The sequence below is a fragment of the Scylla paramamosain genome, chromosome 37 (genome assembly GCF_035594125.1).
Source record: "Scylla paramamosain isolate STU-SP2022 chromosome 37, ASM3559412v1, whole genome shotgun sequence".
Lineage (NCBI taxonomy): Eukaryota > Metazoa > Arthropoda > Malacostraca > Decapoda > Portunidae > Scylla > Scylla paramamosain.
In genome coordinates, this window is record NC_087187.1 from 2,398,480 (window position 1) to 2,416,724 (window position 18,245).

Genomic DNA, 18,245 nt, shown 5'->3' on the forward strand with positions numbered 1-18,245 from the left:
ATGTTTTATTGAAGAAATGTGATGGATTGCATTGGAGTGGAGTCAAAATATTACCCATTTTCTTGAGTTTGTGTAGTCTTAATGTTTTTGTTTTTCAGGAGTTGGAGGATGAAGTGAACCAGCTGCGGGAGGAGAGGCAGCAGTTGTCGCACCGCCTGCAGCAGCAACAGGAGGAGCTCAAACACCAGCTGGAGAAGAAGGAGGTAGCTAAACATTTCCTTCTTCCCTGCTGAAACATTTGTATTCTGTAACGTTTTCCTCTCGCCTTAATTACTGTCTTTGAAGAACCTGCTGTATTTTCACCTTACCTCTCCCTTTCATCACACCACTCCAAGAGCCTCCTGCAGTATGCTTTTCACCTCTTCCCTCTCTCTTCACCACTGTCAGTTTATTACATCTTAGATTGGATTTTTTTTCAGGTTCATCTCACACTTCTCCAGCTCATAGTGATAGTGAGGAGGTGGTTTCTTTTTCCACTTCTCTGTATCACCATCATCCCACTAGTACACATCTTTATCCTTCCCAGTTATATTTGTTGAGGCTTCATATCTTGTACCATTGTAACTCCCTCTTTGCCCCAGTTTGAGTGTGAGGACCTGCTGAAGAAAGTTGTCAGGGTGGAGGAACAGCTCAGGAAAGTCACATCCCACCTAGAACCCATCTCCTCACCCCCACCCAGCCCCACCGGCACCCCCCACACCTCCACCCCCGTGAAGAACAACCACAACCCTGCCAAAGATAAAGTGAGTGTGCTTTCCCTCCTTCAGCAGACTCATTTTTCCCCTTTAAGAAAGTTGCCTCTAATCTCTGGCCCACCCACTTTTTTTAGTACAAGAAATGCTTCCTTTACCCATCACTTTTAAAAGAGTTGTTGTTTTTGTTTATTATAGAATGGAGTACATGGCCACCAACATAATTTTTTGGTATGTTAAATTTCATGTTCATATCTCATAATGTGTTGGAGACTTTTCCCTTTTTTTTGTCTTAACTGAAGATTCTTAGGTGGTCGTCAAGTAGTGTGGTGAAGCATGCACTGCTGCAGTGCTGAGTGGTGTAAAGACTGTATTGTGTATCCATGACGTGTTGTGAGAGTGACTGACACCACTTGCTACATTATTACTGTGCTGTCCTTATGTTCCATTCCCATTATATTTTTTTGCTTTAATTTAGAAAACAAATACCCAAGTTTATTTATTTTATACATTATTTATGCATGTGTTCCTTGTGTGTGTGTGTGTGTCTGCCTGTGTGTGCGTGCTGTGTGTACAGTGTGTGCGCTGCATGGACACACAGGGCCAGCTGGCAGTGGCTCTGGAGGAGCTGGAGATGGCACTGCGGCGGGAGGAGCAGGAGCGGGCAGAGCGAGTGGCAGCCCAGGCCCTTCTTGATACCAGGTGAGGACCGCTAGGTACCTGCCTGGTGGATGCTGCCACCCCACCCTAGTCCAGAGATCAATTAAAAACATAAACTCAAATATTAAAACATAATGAAATTTGGCAGACCTCAAGCAGAATATTATTTAATTTTGTAAGCTGTACCTTTCAAACAACTCCCAGACAATGTGCCTCAAGTGAATGTGACTCAGCGCCAGAGACGACCACCACCACCACGACTTACCCAGCATCTTCTGTTTTGGTGGCATCCTCAGAGCAGGTGAGAGAGAGAGAGAGAGAGAGAGAGAGAGAGAATAATGAAAATAACTCATACATTTATGGTGCATTAGTGAGCACTTAGAATTGCATTAACTTGTGTGTTTGGGGAAGGTTGCTGATGCTGCTCACTTTGCATTGCTCACACAGTTCACTTGGTTGTGGGTCACAAGTGATGGCACTGATGGCATACAGACATCCGGAATAATGTTGTGTGTGTGTGTGTGTGTGTGTGTGTGTGTGTGTGTGTGTGTGTGTGTGTGTGTGTGTGTTGGGGAAAGCTGCAGAGGCCTTGTATTATGTATTAGGTTGAGTATACATGGCCATAGACAGTGTATGATAGCATAAAGACATGCACAGGACAACATCTCCCAATATTGCTTGGCCCCTTCACTGGAACTCCTTCAAGGGGATGATCATCATGGGAGACTCCATTTGCTTCTGTCTACATACATCTGTTGCACACTTGTCTTTGCAGTCTTCCTGTATATTTTGCTTCCTTCCTCTTCCTCTTCTTTCTCCTCCTCAGGGCAGGGCTTATGTGTTGGAGGGAAGGTACAGGGAGGTGGAGGAGCAGGTGGCTGGGCTCAAACTTGAGATCTTTAAGCTGTGTCGGGAAGCTGCGCGCTCTGTACAGGTAGTGGTGGTGGTGGTGGCTCAGCAGCAGTAATGGTTGTTGTTGTTTTGATGGGTAGTGGTAGCTGTGGTTGTGAAAGTTGGTGTATTTTTTACCTGCTGTTAGTGATGTTGCTTCTTGTGTGTTGGTGGCAATGTATATAGTAAAAGGTGTTGAAGACTCATTATATTGTTAATGTTAGTCTTACTGTGAGTTGTGTCTCTGTAGCTTTTTAAAGGATGTCTCAGCCTGGTGTATACATGTAGATAGAGATTAGTCGTAGTTGGTGTGTAGAGGTAGTGATGGTGTAGATGGTTGTGCTGAAAGACTGTGGTAGTGGCTGTGCTGCTGCAATGGGTATGGTAAGGTTTGGTATTACTGATGTTTAATTTCCTTGTACTGTATTAGTGTGTATATGCAGTCATTTGTGTCTGAGAAGTATGATGTTTGTTATGGTGTAATGACTGTATTTAAGGTAAAAGTATGCTGAATTTTCACCTTTTATATTTAAAGAAGAAAGTTTGCCTCATTGGCTGCTAAATGAGTAATTCATATCAGCATGTAGTCCTGTGGTTCTCAAACTCTGTTGCTGACTGGTGTACAGAGATGCATCTTGGACCTTGATGGCACACCAACCATGTAGCCAGTGTCACACAGGCATACTAAAAGGCACAAATTTAAGATATATATATGTCTAGAAAAATTGGCCAGCACACTTTGGTTATGGTAACAGTGAACACTTTTCAAGTTGTTGATCTCATGCTTTGTTGTGCCTTGTAAATTTTATAATCTCACTCCCTTGCCTCATGACGGCCTCCTCCCCCGGCAGGATGGGTGTGAGGCAGTGCCATGGGGCGAGAGGTGCCGTGCTCTACTGCAGAAGATCCAGAGGAGACGGCAGGTCCTGGCACCCCGCCCCCAGACACCTCCTCCTTCAGAGGACAGCAGGGAGGAGGAGCAGCAATCTCAGCAGGAGGAGACCAAGCCAGAAGAGGAATCTGCCTCCCTTCAGCCCTCCAAGGATCTCCTGCAGAGGCTGGAGGAGGAGGTGAGAGACATGCTCGTGTTTGTAAGAGTAGAGGGAGTGTTGTGGTGTTGCAGTTGTCAAAATAGGATTTGTTTTCCTGATATTAGAAAAGATGGCTTGCAATTTGCAGCTCATCTTTAAGTTGGTAATTTGTGGCAAAAACCTTATGTATCTGTTTTGTTCCTTTTAATTTTTCTTATATTTCTATTTACACTTCTCTTTGGTTAATTTTTGTCAAGAACTTGAGTTGCAGAATTTACAATTCTACTTGTTTCTGTTTATGACTCGCAGTCGTTCTTTTATTTTATATATGTACTCATACTCGTACATCTCTTGTATCCCTTTATTCACTCCTCCTCTTCTTTCAACAGGTGCAAGGGCTTGAGGAGGATCTGGTGAGGGAACGAGATGGCCTTGAGAAGACCCGTGCCTCCCTGATGGAGAAGAACACAAAGTTGGAGCAGGATCTTGAGGTGGGGAGTGGATTTATCTGTAGATTTAGTGCATCACAACAGTGGGGTCATATGGCACCTTGTTGGGAAATGCAGTGTGGAAGAGGGAAGAGGGAGAAGCACTGGGAGGGATGAAAGGAAAGGTTTAAGGGTCTAGAATAGTGTAAGGGAAAAGGGATTGCAGTCAGGAGGAGGGATGGAAGCTTGCAGTTTAAAAATATAAGTTATGGAGGCAAAGAAAGTGGGAAGTAAAGAGAAGATGTGAAAGATCTAGAGAAACGAAGGTGTAGAGAAAGTGTGGAATGAAGGAAAAAAGGACTAAAAACACACTTTCACTCTCCCTTACCTTCTAAATGCCATTCTTCTCCTGAACACTCTTCTACATCCTTACATCTACCTTCTTTTCCACAAACCCTCCCCATCACAATGCATCATCATCTTTACAAACTTTCCCTTCACATTACATTCTTATCTTTATTTTGTCATCTATCATCACAAACCTTCCTCACACTTGTCCTTCAGTTACTACGCATGGAGTTTGACAAGAGTGAGGACTACTGGACCCTGAAGCTACAAGAGGAACAAGACTACTATGAAGAGGAACGTCGCCTCTACGATGACAAGTTCTCAGCGCTGGAGAGAAAGATCAGAGAATATGAGGAGCTGGTGCTGGCAGGCGGTGGTGGTGCAGGAGGCGGACGAGATGCTTCTGAGGAGTCTGACCGTCTGTCCACCATTGATGAGAGTGTGGTGTGGGAGAAGCAGGTGTGTTGGGGCCACATGAGTATGGATGTGGATAAGTAGAGCTTCATCTCAGTCTACACATGTTATACAAGATCACAAGTGTTAAATTTACTTTGTTTTGAAGTTGTAATTAAACTTTGCTTCATTGAAATCATTTTCTCTTTTGCCCAGATTTATAAATGCAGTAAATAGTAAGTAAATAGGTAAAGTAAATAGTAAACTTAAGTAAATAGAACTTATTATATTGAAAAGTTACCAATTTGCAGCAATATTGAATGATTATTTTCTGTCTATACTTGTTTTGCTTTATTACATAGCACCTTACATCTTTAGGTGACCGAGCTGGAGGAGGAGGTGGCCCAGCTGAGGGGACAACTGGAGGATTTGAGGCAAGAAAAACTGTCAATGGTGAGAACTGGACTCTTCATTGCTCAGAGAGGGATTAATTAGGATATTCTTAGTAATAAAGCTTGCACGGGATTATTAGACATTACAAAGTTCATCTTTATTTCTTTGCATACATTACAGTTAGGAACCAAGATGTTTATACTTTACTTATCTTTTATCCACCGTTCTATGCATCAGATAAAGAAAATGCGGGGTTATATTTCCTTTGTCAGCCTTGTCTTTTGTTCATCTTATTGCCATTGCCTAAGAAAGCTTGCTTCTTCAGGAGAGTCAGGTGGAGGCGCGAGTAGTGGAGGAGAGGCAGCGAGCGAGCCAGGAGAGAGCCGTCCTGCAGGAACAGGTCGTCTCTCTTGCCTCACAGCTGCAGCAGACACAGCAGCAGCTCTCCTCTGGTTAGTCTGTCTGTCTGTGTATTCTTTCCTCACTTGCCAAACCCAAAGATCTCTTAAAGATGTAACGTTTTAATTGTTTTATTGATGTGGTTGTCCTTTATCAACATTGAGATCTTTGTAAATATTGCTTTATGGACGTAATTTAATAACTTTGAACTGGCTTTATGGACATAATTTAATATTAAATTAACTTTGAAAGTACAAAAATAAGCTAAACAGATTATTTGACAGAACTGTAAAAACTTGACAGAGGTGGGTAAGTAGTTGTTTGTGTACTGAAGTAATGGTGTGTTGCAGTGGTGGAGAAAGGGGAGGACATGAAGAGGGAGGCAGACCAGCGCATTCAGCAGCTCCTCAGTCAGCAGCAGCAGTCGTGTGAGCACCTGCAGGTCAGTCCATCCCTGTCCTCCAAGTAGCAGTGCCAGACATTAAGTTATCTTGATGCAGCTTTATAATCATTGTAATTTATACACTTCCTCCCCTTGACCTCTCCACTCCCATAGGTCGGGTCAGCTCAGGTCAATGGCCACTTGCAAGAGGGAGGAAGAAGCCCACAACCGGTGAGACTTGCTTTCCTGTTATATCAAGTAGCAGAACAATTTAAGTAGATTATAGATAGGGTGAAGAAGAGATGCACAGTAAATAAATGCTGTTTATTTGGGGTAGAAAATATATTGAATTCCTCAGTGGTTCTTGATATTGTATCACCATATAAAAATTATTAGAATCTAGTCTTAAATCTCCCTTTGTCTAGATCCAGTTTTCTCCCTCATTTACTATTTCTACTGCCTCCCATGGCCTATAGCATCCTTTAATCCCCTCCCTTCCCACCCCTGCAGGAATTTGGCAGTGTGGGGGAGGAGACCATCAAGGTGAGTCTCCGGACCCAGCTGAGACAGTGCCAGGACCGCCTTAAGTTCCTGGAGGCGGCACTGCGGCATCATCATGTCCATGCCCACCACATTCTTACAGGTGAGAGGCAGGAGGAGGAGTGTTTCCATTAGTTTCTGCAAGTAAAATAAAACTTATCAGATATTATAAAGATGTGGAGATAAATAGGTACATGTAGTAGTATCCATACATTTCTTTGGTTAGGGTCAAGAAAATACAAATATGGAAAGGAAGTAGTGTTCAGTGTAGAGTTGTATTAATAATATTACAGGGAAGCTTCTTAATGATGCACTGCTGTTTCAGTGACACGAGCACAACATGCAGCTGAGGTACAGAATCTGGAGAGTATGATGGCAGCCACACAACAGATGCTTGGTCAGCACATTGCTAAGTACAAGGACCAGGTAAGATAACTAATATAAGGACGAGGAAAGGTAACAAACAGACATAACAGTTTTCTTCAGGCTTAACCCTCTTGATTCTAGGTTACTTCATTACTTTACCTTTACAGGCTGAGGCTCAGCAATTTTGTTTACTGAAAACATGGCAACACTCACTGGGAGATTATCTTTCCTTCTTTTGTCTACATATTCCTGCTACTTTTGGGAAAGCTGTGGCCAATCAGCAAGTGAAAGCTACTCTATAACTGCACTGTTACTAAGCCCTCAGGAATCAAAATTACTGTGCCTAAGAAACTTTTGTATAACTATGATCAATTGCCTGTGGTGTTTGTAAACATACTGTGGGGGACATCCTGTGGGTCTGTAGTCTGAGAGAGAGAGAGCATGAGTGAGCGAGTGAGTTTTCAGGGGGAGAGAAGAGATAGGAAATCAACATCCAACTGTCTATCATCTTGGTAACATAAGATTCCTAACTATGATATCATTTTACTGCTCTTGAATCCTATACTCATAGTCCATGCCTACATAGTTTAAAGTTTTAGAATAACAAAGGCTCTCCCATTCATGAGTCCCTCTCTCACACAGCTGAGCAAGGCCAGCCGCAGTGACTCCCTGGTCAAGGAGCTCTACCTAGAAAATGCCCAGCTCATGCGTGCTCTGCAGGTCACAGAGGGCCGGCAAAAAATGGCCGAGGAGAACAGTCGGAAGTTACAGCTTTCAGCTGCTCTTTCAACCCTGTCTTAGGCTACAGCACCACCATCACAACAGTTCTCACAAAATCATGTTTCCTGAGCATTCGCAATAAAGTCCAAATGCAAGGGACTAAATGTCACAACTCTTGCAGGATTCCATCACACAGACCTACTCAACTCATTTCAAGCCATAAGTTACCCATCAAAACATTCCTCCACCACAAACACATGTATTTCTGCCATAAGTGACCTAGATCACTTCCTTCCACGCCATTTCCTTTGTGGCCGAGGACTGGCTTCTCTGCCATACGTGTCTAGACTAGATGCTTTCCTGCCATACAAGGCTCAAACACCCCTGCCATAGAAAGCTAGCCATGCCATAAAGGACCTTGCACACATCATGCAAAACTACACATCACACATTCATTTACTTCACAAAACATTTGTGTCATAAGGAACCATAAGTTTTGTCCCCATTTTTACACAATTTTCCTAATTTATTTTGAGTTCCACTCACACTTCATCCTTTCAGTATTTATCCCTTAGCCATTCACTCAGCGGGTGCCGGCAGCCCTTGCTTGCTGTTTAGCCAGTGCCTGACTCATGGTGACCTGATATTTTTATATTGTTAGAGACATCTAGATTTCCAGCCACACAATTCGCAAAGCTTATTTTAGATAGACAGCTGAAGTGTTTCTCTCTTGCAGCTTATTTTTGGAATCCTTCAAGTGGACAGAAAACCATTCAAAATCATGACAGAGCTAACACATCATAGCTGGACGTACCTAGGCTCAATGGTGCATATATACATTTTAGATAGGATTCATTGGGAGTGTTTGGGAAAACTCATGTCTGCCAAGATGCATGTAAGAGGCAATAACAATTTTTAGGTTCATATAGAGGAGGCCTTGGTAACCTGTGCTGTTGTGGTTTGTGTAGAATAAGGAAGGCATTATTAAGGTTATCATACAGATAGATGTGCAGTATAATCAGGAATGGATGCTGTACTACTAATGAACTAGAAGAAACTATAGTGATGTGTGTGGGTTGTGTTAAGGCTCTAGTGGGGCAGCTGAAGGAAAAACATGTTAGTGAAGGAAGGAATTAACTTGCATAGAACTACTGAAGGAATATAAGTAGATCAGTATCCATCTACAAAGCACACTGCACAAGATTTGCACCTCAGCATTTACACAGCTTGTGATGGATGCTTCAACACTACTTCCTCTCTCCTACAACCCATCCACAGACAAATGAGGCTTTACTGCAGTTTTATGTTACATGGTCCTAAATGTTACAGTGTTAATCACATGCATACTACACATTCAGAACATCAGCAGCCAAAAATCATTGTAGGTGTATGCAACTTAATTGTCTCCAAGTATCCCATTACTTCCTCCTTCATACACAAGACCTTCCCACCTCCACTCAAGTCACACCCATCCTGTCACTCCATTTACACTTGGCCTCACCACCACCTGCAGTGAATGTGTATGTTGGTCTAGTCGTGCTCGCAGACAAATTCATGTGCCTCCAAACCACTCTCAAACAACTTCATGCTCCACCAAGTTGCCAGAGTGAAATGTGTGTGTGATTCTGTGTCATAGTACCAAAGATGGTATTTAGTGTAATAATGTGTGCATGCGAGAGTCTGGTTGAGTAAGTGCCATACTGAGGGAGTGTTACTGTGATGCCATGTGTAGGCTGCAAGCTGTCTGGCAATCTCTCCTTCCCTCTCCCCAGGGCATTGTTCAGCCTTTATTTTATTTACTTGAATGAAAGATAGAGTTCAAAACTTTTCTTTTAGCAAGTGTGAATTTTAATTTAGTGGAAATAGTTTCCTATCAATTAAATCTTCCAGTAATATAACAACTCCCCTTAGTATTCAAATTTTGAGTATTCAAATTTTGCTCCTTTGAAAGTAGTTAGTTGTCACTACTACAATTGACGACAAATTCAAGTGATTGTCAAATCATGAAAAGTATACATTTTTCTGTGTTTTGCAATATACGAGCTGAATATTTCATTGATGGGTAAACTACTATAGAGTTAAGAAAATAAAGATATATGTAGAGTCTATTATTTGTAAATACAAACTGGCAGATGCCATGCCTAACTTTTGTGTAACTGTATCTATGAAGATACCATGTATCAATATTCATACACAAAACTATCTGGTCTGTATTCAGAGGGTTACCAATACAAGGACAGGCTGACTGGGCTGAGGGCAGTGCTACACTGTTCACTGTTTACACACAAATGCACATACACACAAATACTGAAAAACTAAACAATAAAGTTTCCTCATTTAATTTATTTGTTTTACTCCTATCACTGTTGGTGCCTTTCTGGAGATTTACACGAATGGTGCCCTCCTAAGCCCCTAACTAGGTGATGCATCATGCTACATTCGCAAAACAAATATGGCTGCTGACCTTAAGAGTTCTTGATGGGCAGTTTTGTGATGACGCCCTTCACCTCGTAGTAGTTGCTCAGTGCATACTCTGAGTTCTCCCTTCCTTGACCGGATGCCTTGTATCCTCCAAATGGTGTCTGGGCATTGAGGACGTCATAACAGTTAATCCTGGAACGAAGATAAAGGTGACATGGGGATAAAGGGGACCCTCATGTCTTCTAGCCAAGTCCCTTTCAGACACCTTTATTGACAGTGGAAAAATAGTGCACAGGAAGGAACTCTATCATGGACTCACCAGACAGAGCCAGCCCGTAGCCCATGAGCAAAGACATTCGCCTTGTCCAGGTCTCGGGTGAAGACTGCTGCCGCCAGCCCGTACTTAGTGGCATTAGCACGCTTGATCACCTCATTCACATCCTTGAACCTGAAGATCTGCTGCACAGGCCCAAAGATCTGCACAACAAAATCCTTGTCACTTTTGATGCTCAATAGTAAAACTAACATGGATTATCAAAAACAGGCAAAAGAAAAGATGCTGTCATGAAAGTTAAGAGGAGGTAATAGACACTTTGAAAGGGTTAGGGCAGAGTAAAAGTTACAACCAGAATGGTAAGTTAAGTGTCAGTAAGCAAACCTTCACAAGGAAAATAAAAACATTACAAACAGTTGCTATACCGCAACCACAGTCTCACCTCCTCTTCAGCAATGCGCATGTGGTCCTCCACATCAGCAAACACTGTCGGCTCAATGTAGTAGCCTTTGTCTCCCTTGCGGTTTCCTCCCACACACATTTTGGCTCCTTCCTTCTTGCCTGACTCAATAAGTTCCAGGATCTTGTTCATCTGCTCTCCATCCACCTGCAAACAAAATAGTCCCAAAATTTTAAAAAAGCAAGAAAAACATATATCAAGAGAATTTAACATTTCAGTTGACTTCAGCTGCATTAACAACTTGCCACTCACCTGGGGTCCCTGCTCTGTGGTCAGGTCGAAGGGGTCTCCCACGGTGCGCACCTTGGCTCGCTCAACACTGCGCTCCACAAACTCATCGTACACAGCATCCTCTACAAAGATCCTCGAGCCAGCACAGCAGCACTGGCCCTGGAGAGAAGAGGGAGTGAGAGGGCTGTAAGTACACACCCTTAAGACACACTGCTTCCTACCCTACAGTATTCCCATTCCTAATCACCTTAACACATATCATGTCATTCTCCTTAGTTTTACCAAGTACTCAACATTGTAATGCACAAGACCTCTGACATCAAGCAATTCTTCCAACTTATTTGACTCCACTCACTCACTTACTCACTCACTCAGCTCTTAAGCACCCAGCTCACAACTGACTGGGAATAAGTTATCATCTCAAAATAAGTATATAAAGGAATTTCTGTAATCATTTATACCACTGCAACTGTTATCCACATCCTACTCTTATAAAAAAAAACTGCTACCCATTTATATATATCATTTGTAATAATTGCAGAAGAAGTTTTGCTAGGTGAGGGTGAAAATGCTCGGTAAATATAGAGACAATGCCTTTCACTTCATGAGCTCCTCCCTTGCCAGCCAAGGTAGTACAACCTTACCTGGTTGAAGAAGAGGCCAAAGTGGGAGGTCTCAATGGCATGGTCCAAGTCTGCATCCTTGAACACAATGTTGGGACTCTTGCCGCCCAGCTCCAGAGTGACCCTCTTCAGGTTGCTGGCACCGGCCGCCTGCTGCACCAGGTGTCCAATCTGCCGACAACACAGGCCAGGGTTGTGGTGCCAATACTATTGCTCCTTCACCACTAGAACTTGTAATACTAAGCAAAAGTAAACAAAATACTGAAAATCTATTTGCTTCATCTTGATTTACAAATACAGATTTTGACATTTACCTCATTAAATGGAAAATATTAAAAGAGGATTTGCTTGCATTCCTTCACCAAATTTCTTATGGTTTGGCATTTAAAGGAACAGTCACTGTTTTCAATGACAGCTGCAACTCACCTCGGTGGAGCCTGTGAAGGCCACCTTGTCCACATCCATGTGGGAGGAGATGGCCGCCCCTGCACTGGGACCATACCCAGGGATGACATTCACTACACCAGCAGGGAAGCCAGCCTCGGCCACCAGCTTGGCCACGTACAGCCCAGTGAGGGGTGTCTGTTCTGCCAGCTTCATTACAATTGTGTTGCCTGCGGACACACAAGATTGGAAAACATTTGTAAAAACAATTAGACAATATTAAAGTACACTGTAATAATAAGTACTGTATAGTTAAATATCATTACTATCTCTGAACCCTTGCTCTGTTCACTAACACTTTCACGCATGTACTTCTTCACCTAGCTCTCTCCACTAACACTTCTTTCATACATGCACTCTTTTACCCCATCCTTCCATCTACCACACATCCGTCCTCTCCTATCAGGACCCGTAATTCCTTTCGCATACACTTTCAAATCCTTCATTCTTCATTATTCTCTCAAAACACCCAAACCTCACTGTGTTCCTTTCCATCTACTCCACCACTCCACAATTCACACATCACGCACAGATGCTCATACCAAATCTCAAACATGCTTTCACTGCTCTCATCCTTCTATTACTATCAAATCAAGACATTCCCTCTGATACACATCCACAGCCACACATGCACACACCTGTGGCTAGGGCTGGTCCAAACTTCCATGCCTGCATCAGGAGAGGGAAGTTCCAGGGGATAATCTGGCCACACACACCAATGGGCTCGTGTCGTGTATAGGCAAAGTGCGGCCCATCAGTGGGGATGGTCTTGCCATGGATCTTGTCAGCCCAACCAGCAAAGTACCTCAGATTCCTTATGACCAATTCCAGATCACCACTGAAGGAGTTGGTGTAAGGTTTTCCATTGTCCAGGGTCTCCAAGCTCTGCAGTTACAATAAAAAGGTTTTAACGGATTAGAATGCATACCTGCCCACTCTGCTCCTTCATGTACAATACAGCAAAACCTCAATAAGTCAGACTCCTTTAACTCAGATATCAGTTAAGTAGTCATAGTAATAGAGTAGTAAAAGTCACAGCAGTAGTACTGAATTAATAGCAACAGCATCTTTTTTTCAATGTCTCCCCTAAACTTTTGACCACACACACACACACACACTCACACACATCACAACTCACCGCCAGGTACACCCTGTCCCGTTCAATGAGGTCTGCCAGCCTGTAGAGGAGCTGACCCCGGCTGTAGGCGTCCATCTGCCGCCACTCAGAGTTCAGCTCAAAGGCTGCCCGTGCTGCCTTCACTGCCTTGTCCACATCAGCCTGGAACACACCCACACCATGTCAGGATACAAACTAGATCTTAATGTGCTGACTCTAAGGTTTCACTACATCAAACTCCATATGTTACTACCACTGTCAGTTGTCTCTGCACCAATCCCACTGCCTCACCTTGTCTCCTTCCTCCACCATAGCGATGACCTCTCCTGTGGCTGGGTTGACTGTCGGGAATTGCTTGCCACTCTCTGACCTGTGGAACTCATTGTTGATGAACACCTGTGGGGTAAAGGAAGCATGTAAAAATGTATTCAATTCTGCCTTTTACACAATTGAGTTATCTTACCTCTCGGCCTACCTCTCACACAGCTGAGTCATACAAATAGGCAGAAGTTATAAGGTTTTAATTTGAGATAATTAATCAAAACAAGGGAAACAGTAATTTATGACAAAAGTACTTGACTTAATTTCACAGATATTTGAGAGAAAAGGAGTACTTGATAAACTTTATGGAGCTGAGAGAGCGAGAGAGAGAGAGAGAGAGAGAGAGAGAGAGAGAGAGAGAGAGAGAGAGAGAGAGAGAGAGAGAGAGAGAGAGAGAGAGAGAGAGAGAGAGAGAGAGAAATAAAAAAGATTATGTAAAGAGTAATATAATCTTATAGATAGGCAACTGTAGGGAAACAAATGACAAAGTACAATGTTGGGCTTAATGGGCTGATATAATGATGACAAGCCAAAAGCAATGAGAAAGAGAACACCTGGGGGGAGAGAGAGAGAGAGAGAGAGAGAGAGAGAGAGAGAGAGAGAGAGAGAGAGAGAGAGAGAGAGAGAGAGAGAGAGAGAGAGAGAGAGAGAGGAAACAAAACTGTAAAATATTCCTCTCAACATGAACAAGCAATGGAAAATTGGAAAAAACTGGCCTTGTCTAATATAAGAGAAGCAACCTATAGGATAACAGTGAAAGGGAATACCTGTGACAGCTCAGGAAGACCATCAAGCATAACCTGTCCCACCCTACCATGCCCTCACCAGATCCTACCAATCCCTCCCAGCCCTCAGTCCCTTGGTACTTATGCCCCTGACAACAAACAAGTCACATTATGGTATTATCACTGTTATTGATAAGGTCTTCCACATGACTGGCAGACTGGCAGATGAAAGGGCTATTATTCATTCACTGACATCCCTTTATTCAAACCAGGAACAATAGGAGGATCACTCAAGGGAACACCATTCAAGAGGGCATTATTCACTGCCACATCCCTTTACTCACAGCAATAAGAAAAAAACACCTTTACTTGATTTAATTGTAGGCAAAGGCACAAATAATTATGGTTAACCAGTTAACTGGTATTTCAATAGTGACTTTTGCTTAACTGGCCTATTCTGTCCACCTCTCTAATGCAAGAGTTAACCAGTATTCTCAATCACTCATCCCTTTCTCTGGTAAACTCTGGAACTCCCTGCCTGCTTCTGTATTTCCACCTTCCTATGACTTGAATTCCTTTAAGAGGGAGGTTTCAAGACACTTATTCATCAATTTTTGACCACTGCTTTGACCCTTTTATGGGACTGGCATTTCAGTGGGCATTTTTTTTTATTAGATTTTTTGTTGCCCTTGGCCAGTGTCCTTCCAACATAAAAAAAAAGAAAAAAAAAATACTTGTGATATGACTGCTACATTTTACTCAGTGCTAATGACAATGTAACTCTTGCATTATGTGAGTAACTTCAGAAGATCAATCAATCACAGCTCAACACAATTTGTCACCCAAAATGAATGAGCAAAAATGATACTACATGCACCGAGATCATACCATCCATCACCCTTACTGCCTCATGGTGTCTTCGGAAGCCATACTCTGTACCCACATTTAGGCCTGGTTTCCGTGGTATCTTGGGAAACTAAGCTCCAAACTTGCACCCAAGAGTGATTTTTAGTACAAGCGATACAGACGACAGTTAAGGATCAACTCTGTCTCTGGGTAATCTAATACACACACAGTACATCTTGGGACCTTACTCATTTAAATTATTCTACTAACTAATGCTTGCACAAGTCCAAATACCCATAACAATGCTGTTGAATATATTAGTGAATCCCATAATTAATCCTACTTAGGGTTCCTGGAAGGTCAGATGAGCTGGCCTTGCTTGCACCATACCATCTTATCAACCTTGGGAAGCTGTATCGGTCAATGTTAATGCCACACCTTCCCATCTCCCAGGCTCGGGTGGCAGCATCCCAATATGCAGACTGCCCCCCACGCCCAACAAAGAAAAATAAGCCATGGTGATATGAAGCGTACACACCCTTGAGAGACCCTACTTAACAGATGTGATAAACAGGGTCTTATCTGTCGCTTTTTATCCTGACTGACACACCGGTAAGAAAAGACACACACGCACGCACGCACGCACGAGGTGACATCATGACGTACAAGTGTGTAGAAGGAAAAGAAAAGATTGATCTCACGGATTCTGTGGAACCAGGGCAATCAACACAAAGAAACTGAAAAAAAAAAAAAAAGGCAAAGAAAGAAGTGAGGAAATAAAGTTTTCAGACAATCAGCCAATGCAATATATTGACTGACGAAATAGTATACAAGGAACCTTCATAGCTTTAAAGATACACAATAAAAGAAAGTAACTTCAAAGGATGCTACAATACGAGCTTGACCCAATCCTGTAAAAATACAATTAATTAAGAACACACACACACAGATGCTCGCTGACTCCCTGGTGACTTGCCGGGCCGGGGTTCGCGAGGCAGCTCTCTCTCTCCATGAGCAACTAGTTATTGTCCTCCATGAGCAAGGTGTGGTGTGTAGGTCTCGGCCTCACCCACGGATAGGGCTGTCATGCGGTCTAAGCTTTCTCAGGGAGGGTAAACACTGCTGAGTAACACGTTGTCCCAAAGACAATAGGAGATTTGGAAAATTGATTGCCTGCAGTAGCGAAGGTAGAGTGTAATGCATTGTACCCCTAATGATTCAACCGCTGTTGATGTGTATGACATTCCTCTTACATGCAGGTAGTACTGTACATAGTAGTAAGAAACGAGACAGCCGGCACAGGACATGGCACAGGCTCCTACAACCAGAAGGGAGCGATAACAGCAAGTTGTCACGGCCAAGACAGTCACAAAAAAATCGCAGTGTTTCCGGCAGTAACATTCCATCCTGCCACCCCAAAGCCTCTCATTACACACAGTAACACTCTGACAAGGTCCCTCTATGTACACTACCAACTACTGAATTGACACATTAAATGCGTCACAAACTGGATAAGCTCGCCATTACTAATCGAAAGGCAGCTGGTGCCCCCCCCCCCCCTGTTACAGCCAGCTAGCCACCCCGTCCTACTGGCTGGCAACACTCAGACTGTCAAAGAGCCACCAAATAATCGTATCAGTGATTGGGACAGCATATCCTGCCCATGGGTTTTATCTGCGTGAAATACAAGATATAATAAGAGTATTTCAAATGCGTGGAATGAAGCAACAGCAATTCTTTGGACCCTGTGATTTCTACGTATGATAAACAACTATTCATCTTCGTCTTTAATATTCTGCACCTCATATGATGTTAGAATGTGGCCAAGGACTGTATACTATAAAGGTACTATACAAGGGCAAGTCCTTGGTGTGGCGCATCAAAGTCCCGTATAGGCATACATTTTTTTGTTTTTCTTGTGTTCTTGAATCTATCACGTGTGTTCTCTCTCACCCCAGGTTTATCAGCCACTTCTTCTATCATCGTTCTCCCTAATCCCTGAACCCATCTGCCGCGACGCACACCAAACCAGACTAGAAACTAAAGCACCAGAGTATCAAATTTGGTTCACCAGCATACAAAAGCAGCCTAGAATGCGGTTATTTTACACTGGTGTACACTTCCAAGGGCAACGCGCTTAATTACCTTAAACCTTGCCCACGTCCACTTCCAGCCACATGCTAGTCAATATACCGATACTTTCCCACACAATATAAACGTCTTACTCAACACTCAACTAAGACATTTGGACACCTGATACGATGTAAACTTTGGAGAAACTGAGGCTCTCCTGTAATAACATGCCTTAAACACTAACCTTTGATGGTTGCTTGGCTGCTTACCTTCTCTCTCTCTCTCTCTAAGTACAAATTATTATCCACTTCACTATATAAGCTTACTATTCCGATTACACAACCCATAACCTTCGTACATCCCTGCAGCCTCATTCGAGCGATGTACTCGTAGAAGCGCAGCCTGTGAGATACAAGGTTATACGAGGTCGTTAGCTTCAATAACCTTGACCAAATACCCCCAGGGTACCAAGAATTACAAACAGATCCTCCTATAATAAGCTGGCAAACGGTTGTGCACCCTGGACGTCCAAATTATATCTCAGCATCTTCAGCTAGTACAATACACCAACTTACGTCTACCCTTACGTCATACACCAGTTCCGCGACCAATGATTTTATGATAAATCTTTGATCGTGACAAATGCAGAGGCCATCACCTCCCTTCCACAACCTGTCACCACTGTTGCTACCTGACGGCACCCACCAGTCATCACACCCACATCACACCTAAACCTCGCCTTGTCATGCCTACCCAAGCACAGCAGATGACGGCTCGGTAACCTAGTGTACATTAGCAAGTATGGGAACAGAAGCCCTCTCAGTAATCTTACCCCGGTGCAGTGGATGTCAGGAGTAGTGATGGGCTGCGGGAGTGCTGCGGCGGAATAGGCGGCGGCAGGCTGTAGGCTGGCCTTCCCAGCAACCCTCGCCAGGCAGGACCATCTCATGGCAGACCGCAGCATGGTGGAGAGTAGCTAGGGTGATGAGGGATGGTATGCCAACACGTCAGGTCTCTTCGTGGGTCAGATGGTGAATGAGATGGCGGGTGTTCCGGTGCTAGGAAGCCACACGATAGCAGGGTGACACTATCTGCAAACAGCTACGCTATCACTGCCTGGCCTGCTCTGCCCTGCTGCCGCTGCGAGAGCTGCCTGCTGCCTGGTACACACTGCTGCCAGACGACTATATTACCCATATCTCTCTCTCTCTCTCTCTCTCTCTCTCTCTCTCTCTCTCTCTCTCTCTCTCTCTCTCTCAGGTGATATAGCACATAGCTACATATTTACATCATCTTCCTTGACTTATATAGAGTATAGAGAAATAGGAAGAAACTCAGAGCTTATCTGGTAGCTATAACTCAATCAGACTAGTAAAGACTGAAATAGAGATACGCTTGTTTATAGTACCTATAAGCTTTATAGTCCTCATAAGCTTTATGAGATCAGATTTTTGTATGGGCAGGGAT

The 18,245-nt window shown here is 43.4% G+C and overlaps 2 protein-coding genes and 1 long non-coding RNA gene across 11 annotated transcripts in view; 2 read left to right on the top strand and 1 right to left on the bottom strand.

The window, feature by feature from the left end:
• LOC135091323 (ninein-like protein) overlaps positions 1-9,584 on the top strand; it is a 68,025-nt gene extending 58,441 nt beyond the window's left edge. For 7 of the 9 annotated variants that reach the window (XM_063988856.1, XM_063988853.1, XM_063988858.1 and 4 more), the window contains 15 exons: positions 99-203; positions 582-743; positions 1,270-1,394; positions 1,557-1,653; positions 2,179-2,286; positions 3,095-3,313; positions 3,664-3,765; positions 4,267-4,509; positions 4,822-4,896; positions 5,162-5,288; positions 5,586-5,677; positions 5,792-5,848; positions 6,128-6,260; positions 6,483-6,583; positions 7,166-9,584. In XM_063988856.1, coding sequence (XP_063844926.1) covers positions 99-203; positions 582-743; positions 1,270-1,394; positions 1,557-1,653; positions 2,179-2,286; positions 3,095-3,313; positions 3,664-3,765; positions 4,267-4,509; positions 4,822-4,896; positions 5,162-5,288; positions 5,586-5,677; positions 5,792-5,848; positions 6,128-6,260; positions 6,483-6,583; positions 7,166-7,324 — 1,905 coding nt within the window. In that variant the 3' untranslated portion in view covers positions 7,325-9,584. The remainder of the gene's footprint in view (positions 1-98; positions 204-581; positions 744-1,269; positions 1,395-1,556; positions 1,654-2,178; positions 2,287-3,094; positions 3,314-3,663; positions 3,766-4,266; positions 4,510-4,821; positions 4,897-5,161; positions 5,289-5,585; positions 5,678-5,791; positions 5,849-6,127; positions 6,261-6,482; positions 6,584-7,165) is intronic. The other 2 variants (XM_063988854.1, XM_063988855.1) reach the window with 2 other exon arrangements.
• LOC135091325 (aldehyde dehydrogenase, mitochondrial-like) lies at positions 5,927-17,946 on the bottom strand. Its single transcript, XM_063988862.1, has 11 exons — positions 17,611-17,946; positions 13,105-13,209; positions 12,835-12,975; positions 12,335-12,581; positions 11,679-11,866; positions 11,274-11,423; positions 10,651-10,788; positions 10,381-10,545; positions 9,984-10,141; positions 9,708-9,856; positions 5,927-6,295 (listed from the first exon to the last, which is right to left on the bottom strand). The coding sequence occupies exons 1-10, from the start codon at positions 17,740-17,742 to the stop codon at positions 9,709-9,711; spliced, it is 1,572 nt and encodes a 523-aa protein (XP_063844932.1). The 5' UTR covers positions 17,743-17,946; the 3' UTR covers positions 5,927-6,295; position 9,708.
• On the top strand, positions 10,675-11,590 carry LOC135091332 (uncharacterized). The gene is made up of 2 exons (XR_010262471.1): positions 10,675-10,815; positions 11,254-11,590. It is a non-coding gene; the product is annotated as an uncharacterized LOC135091332 (long non-coding RNA).
• Positions 17,947-18,245: the final 299 nt, after the last annotated feature.

What these genes read in the sequence shown, in the direction of transcription:
- LOC135091325 (XM_063988862.1), bottom strand. Translation starts at nt 17,742, where the DNA reads ATGCTGCGGTCTGCCATGAGATGGTCCTGCCTGGCGAGGGTTGCTGGG. An exon ending in CTGACATCCACTGCACCGGG is followed by an intron (nt 13,210 to 17,610) that starts GTAAGATTACTG and finishes TTTACCCCACAG; the next exon opens with GTGTTCATCAACAATGAGTT. An exon ending in TGCGCATTGCTGAAGAGGAG is followed by an intron (nt 10,142 to 10,380) that starts GTGAGACTGTGG and finishes TTTGTTGTGCAG; the next exon opens with ATCTTTGGGCCTGTGCAGCA.